Source organism: Acinonyx jubatus, chromosome F2 (genome assembly GCF_027475565.1).
Source record: "Acinonyx jubatus isolate Ajub_Pintada_27869175 chromosome F2, VMU_Ajub_asm_v1.0, whole genome shotgun sequence".
Lineage (NCBI taxonomy): Eukaryota > Metazoa > Chordata > Mammalia > Carnivora > Felidae > Acinonyx > Acinonyx jubatus.
Window position 1 is genome coordinate 41325598 of NC_069394.1, and position 6000 is coordinate 41331597.

Here is a 6000-nt window from a genome sequence, read left to right on the forward strand (position 1 = left end):
GCACAGAGCCCAATGCGGGGCTCCAACCCATGAACCACAAGATCATGACCTGAGCTGAAGTCCAACGCTTCACCGACTGAGCCACCCAGTTGCCCCTTTTTTTTCCTTGTTTTTAAACAAGAGAAAGTAGACAGATACATGTAGGTAAATGCTAACTATCCATATTCACATAGAGACACAGTGTAATCTCCGAGCCCAATATACACTAATATTCTCATTAACTAAATTTACAAGGGAGAAACCCAGAAGATACCCTCTCAACCAAGTAATAAAAGGTTCACACCACAGAAATAAGGTAATCAACATCATGTGCTTCCTGAAATGATAGTGAGAAAAGCACAGCATATTCCTGTAATATTCCTGCCAAAAAGGTATAAATCATAAGGAAACATTAAATAAACCCAAACTGAGAGAGATTCTACACAGTAACTGGCCTGCTCTCTTCAAAAAAATGTCACACTCATGAAAAATAAGGAAAGACTGAGAAATTGTTTCAGCCTAGAAAAGAGTAAAGAGATTTGACAACTAAATGTAGCATATGATCCTAGATACATGAAAGACATAATTGAATAATCAGCAAAATTTGAATGGAGTCTGTGGATTTGACAGTAAATTGGATCAATTTTTAATATCCTGATTTTGTTGATTGTACTATAATTATATGGGAGAGGAACCCTGGGTTAAGAAATACTCACTAGGGGCACCTGTGTGACTCAGTCGGTTAAGCATCTGGTTAAGCATTTTATGGGCTCAGGTCATGATCCCACAGTTCGTCAGTTTGAGCCCCACGTCAAGCTCTGTGCTAACAGAGCAGAACCAGCTTGGGATTCTCTCCCTCTCTCTCTCTGCCCCTCCCCCATTCATGCTCTGGCTCTCTCTCTCTCTCAAAATAAATAAGAAAGAAAGAAAAAGAAAGGAAGGGAGGGAGGAAAGAAGGAAGGAAGGAAGGAAGGAAGGAGGGAAGGAGGGAGGGAGGGAGGGAGGGAAGGAAGGAAGGAAGGAAGGAAGGAAGGAAGGAAGGAAGGAAGGAAGGAAGGAAGGGAGACACACCAAAATATTAAGGGGAGGTAATGGGACATCATGTCCACACCTTATTCTGAAATGTTCAGAATGTTAACAATGAGGTAATTTGGATGAACAGTATACTGGATCTCTGTGTACTATTTCTGTAATTTCTATGTCAATTTGAAATTACTTCCGGGGCGCCTGGGTGGCTCCCATCAGTTGAGTGTCTGACTCTTTTGATTTCAGCTCAGGTCACGCTCTCACCTTCATGGGATCAAGCTCAGAGAGGGATGGTGCTCTGCCCTGACAGCACAGGACTTGCTTGGGATTCTCTCTCTTCCTCTCTCTGCCCCTCCCCCACTCTCTCTCCCTCTTTCTCAAAATAAATAAATTTTTTTAAAAAGTAATGAAATTACTTCAAAATAAAAAGTTTAAAACAGCATAGTCCTTATTATATATACATCATAGGATGACTGCCTATTGACAAGGCTACTTTCACTATAATACATTGGAACTTTATTATAACATTATTTCCTATAAAACAGTAAACTAAATAAAGTTAGGTCCAACTTGATTCCATGGAGTTTAGGTGCTGAAATTTAGACTACTCCCAGATTTCAACTGGTTCACTTTTTGTTATCTTCCTAACAGAATTTAAACCTCTTCTAGCCACACCCTTCACAATTTCCTCCAACTTCCACGTAAACAAAAGGAAGGGATCACAACAAGTGACCCTGCTATCACAAAACAGCTCTACTAAAAAATCTCACCATGAGTGGTTTCAGCTACAAAATGGACAGTGTGGGCAAAACAGCTCTCTAATTTATACTTTAATTTTTTTTTAATGTTTTATTTATTTTTGAAAGAGAGGGCACAAGTGGGGTAGGGACAGAGAGAGGTGGGGACAGAAGATCCAAAGCAGGCTAAGCACTGAAAGTAGCAAGCCTGATGCGGAGCTTGAACTCACACACTGCAAGATCATGACCTGAGCTGAAGTCGGACACTCGACTGACTGAGCCACCCAGGTGCCCCTAATTTATACTTTTAAATACATATAGATATGTTTTAAAATTAAATTTTATTTTTTTTATTTTTTTTTTAAATTTTTTTTTAACGTTTATTTATTTTTGAGACAGAGAGAGACAGAGCATGAATGGGGGAGGGTCAGAGAGAGGGAGACACAGAATCTGAAACAGGCTCCAGGCTCTAGGCTCTGAGCTGTCAGCACAGAGCCCGACGCGGGGCTCGAACCCACGGACCGTGAGATCATGACCTGAGCCGAAGTCGGACGCTTAACCGACCAAGCCACCCAGGAGCCCCTAAAATTAAATTTTAATATTAAAAGTCTCTGAACGTCAAAAGTGTTTAAAACACTCGGAAATTAATATGAAACAGAGAGAAAACACTGAATAGCAATCAAGACTACAATCTTAATTTCTATCCAATTAGCTGACAGAAGTGATATCTGCCACATCTATTTCCTAATTTCCAAAATGAGGCTTGATAACCTACCTGTTTCATATCTCCTAAAAATAACCAATATGTGAAGTACATCAGGTTTCTTACAGGGAAATGAAAAATGAAGATATACTAGTATGGTAACAACCTTTGGGAAATAAGATACTCTACACAAATAAGGGTTTCTCTGTAAAGTTGTTGTGTTCTGTGTTGTGTGTGTGTGTTTAATTTTGGTTGGAAATTTTTCTAACAATATTACCAACTTCTTTATATTGAGCAAGATATACTGATTACTTAACCATTTTTTCATCACTCAGGATCAGTGTTATAAATACTGATTACTGGTATACAAGGATATCTTAAGTAGCCAACCAAGGTCTAATTATTGAACTCTTTCAGATAGAAATGCCACACTATGACAGTTTTATACAGCAATAGGGCGTTTCATTCATTCACTAATTGCAACATTTATTCAGGGCCCGCTATGCGCCAGCACTGTCTAGACACTGAAGATAGGTATAGACCTCAGTCTGGTAGGGAGAGACAAACATATGATAAATAAGCATATCTGCTGTCAGGACTGCTGTGCTATTTCCATGGACCTGTGCCACTGAAGCACAAAAAAGTGGTTCTCCAATGAGGTGGAGGGAGGATGGAAAACAGGTGCACTGTCAGACATCTTCACTAACATCTCCTTACCCCTTTATAGCACTAATTCCAAAGTCTGAGGCAGCCTTGGGGTTCCTCAGAAACAAGCCCCAAGATGCCTATGTAAATTAGGTTTGAGATATTCCCAGGAACCTAGATTCCTAGCAGAGCTCTGGATGGCTAACCCGAATTTCTGGCCTGGCATCTTTTCCAATATTTGGAAGCCTTGCATAAGATACATGTCCAAAACAACCTCGCATGAATAATTTCAGAGGCCAAATTTTTCAAAGATTAATGGACAATCTGAAGCCAGAAAGTGCAGTCTTCCTTTCAAGTTTCATTTTGTTTTTGAATGAAACTACTATTGTGCGTTTGTTATGTGCAGCATTTTTACATACGTCATCGCATTTAACCCTCATAACCAGGCTATAACGTAGGAGTAGAAATTTACAAAAGAGCAAATAGCTGAATTTTAATGCAACTTTCCCAAATGATGAACCTAGGATTAATAAATGCAGATGAAGTATGCCTGTGAAATCCAGGCTTTTTAATAAATCACCAGTCAGAAGGCTCCATTCCACCCAAATATCTACATAGACAGACTAAGTATCTGCCCATTTGTGAATACATGTTTGAGAAAACTGTCATGTGATACCCATAAAACTATTACTAAAAGAATAGTATAATAACTATGCATACATATACTATAACATAGTGATGAGACTATTACTTCTATATAGTAATACATAAGAAATTAGGAAGAGTGATTATTCACCTCTGGATAGAGAAGTTAGGACGCTCCTGGTGTCAAAAATTACCCTGAACAAGTAAGTGGATATGGGCGGTATACATTTTGATAACTTGTGTTTCTTATCAAAAAATTATACTTTAAAATATATAAAAATGTGTGTAACTTTTTAGGAATTTTGGCTTATTGCTCTGATTTCCACTATTGTTATCTTGTTTCCCCTGTAAGTAATCCACAAATAGGGCAGAAACATTATTTTAAAAAGTGATTAAAAACAAAACAAAATGCTGAAATGCATGAGAATTCTGTTGTTATGCTACATTTTGCTAAAATTGAATATAAAAAATTTGGATTTACTAGTCCAGTCAAATCCAAGGTAGCTTAATTATTCTAGCATTTCCCAGAAGTTCTTCAGACCAGGTACTTTTTTGAGCCTTTCGCCAAGGTTATAAGTCAAAGGCAGCAGAAGGGCACCAGAGGCTAAGCCATTGATCTTTGCAGTCAGGCATAATTCCAAAACTGGCCCCTGCCCAGACTCACTAGGTCACCTGGTGACCTGATTCTTCTAATGATTCCGCGCATGATTAACAGCGACTGCCATGCGCCAAGTCCTTCCGGTGTTATCAAGGCTGAACAAAATTGTCATTAGGCCCTAACTTTATGAGACTATTCTACTCAACCTCTGGTAAATTCCCTTATCTCTCTAAACCTTCGTATCTTCATCCATTAAATAAGATAATAATGGCTTATACTGTACTAACTGTGCCCTTGCTTTGTGCCAGGCACTGTTCTAAATGCGTTAATCCTCATAACCCTAAACGGTAGGTCTACATTTGTGCATCACAATCTGTAAAGAAGATTAAGTAAACTACTTGTACTTTGCATAGTGCCTGACACAGAAGAACTCACTTAGGTAAAAATTACTAGTCGTCCATCAAACTTTTACAAAGCTGTGCATGCAGTAGGTTTAGGTAAAAATTAAGGTTCAGTCAAGGTGACAGACGAGAAGTTTTGCCACGATTTCGTGGCCTGCGCGAAATTTCCGATGGCCTCAGTCCCCGCCAACCGGCTCGCCCCGGCCAGCCCCGAGTCCCGCCGCGCGCACCCGGGTCCCTCCGGGCCACTCCCGGACCACCTGCCAGCGCAGGCCCGGCTCGCTCACCGCAGCAGCTCCATGCAATAGCGGTCGGTGCCCGAAGCGCCCGATCCGCTGGCCGCGGCCACGCTCCGCCCAGACCCCGCGAGCCCCGGGAGCCGCCGCGCACGAGCCCACAGGCCCCGGGGCGGCCGGCGGCGGCACAGGCCGGTAACGCCGAGCCGCAGCGGGCCGCAGGTAGAACCCAGCACGGAGGCCGCCATGACACCGACGCCGCGTGCCCTCCGACCCCGCCACGCCTCCTCAGGTCCACCCGCCCACTTCTCAGCGGCGGGCCGACGGCCTGGGGACGCCGCTCGGAAGGGAGCCAGGTGTCGCTGTGCTCCTCTGCATCTGGGTCGTCGCCGCCGCGCTCTTCTGCTTTGTGGGTTCCAGAAAAGCCCCGCCGAAATCGGCGGACCCCACGCTGTCTCTCCTCCTTTCTTCCGGGTCCTTCTGAAGATGTATTTATCAAGGTAGGAGGATAGAGAATATTTTATTTGACAGTTTACTAGCTTAATGTATAACTTTTCAGTATTCACATAGTATGTGAGCCTCCTTTGGTACTCTTACCCGCAGTCTCTCAAATATTAAAGCTGGGTCTAGTTGCCATGACCTGACCTGGTCCAAGCCATCCATCTCCGCCTACATCTGGATCCCAGTGATACCTCCCGCCTGCCAGATTTTCCCGGTCTATTCATGCAGTAGCCAGGCTGGTTCTTTCTAAAGTGTACATCCGGGGGTGCCTGGGTGACTCAGTCGGTTGAGCGTCCGACTTCGGCTCAGATCATGATCTCACCGTCCTGAGTTCGAGCCCCAACGTTGGGCTCTGTGCTGACAGCTAAGAGTCTGGAGCCTGCTTCGGATTTTTGTCTCCCTCTCTCTGCCCCTCCCCTGCTCTCACTCTATCTCGCTCTCTCAAAAATAAATAAACATAACATAAAAAAAAAAAAGTACATCCGATCATGATCCTTGCTTGCTTGACAGCCTTTACTACTCATTGGAT

At 42.8% G+C, this 6000-nt stretch overlaps 1 protein-coding gene across 7 annotated transcripts in view; it reads right to left on the reverse strand.

The window, feature by feature from the left end:
• NDUFAF6 (NADH:ubiquinone oxidoreductase complex assembly factor 6) overlaps window positions 1-5253 on the reverse strand; it is a 31513-nt gene extending 26260 nt beyond the window's left edge. For 2 of the 7 annotated variants that reach the window (XM_027064202.2, XM_027064200.2), the window contains exon 1: window positions 5022-5161. Coding sequence is in view for 2 of the 7 variants with exons in the window: in XM_027064198.2 (XP_026919999.1) it covers window positions 5022-5218 (197 nt within the window). In the remaining 5 variants the exon portion in view is untranslated. Of the gene's footprint in view, window positions 1-4994 lie in introns of all 7 variants that reach the window. The other 5 variants (XM_053208590.1, XM_027064201.2, XM_027064198.2 and 2 more) reach the window with 4 other exon arrangements.
• Window positions 5254-6000: the final 747 nt, after the last annotated feature.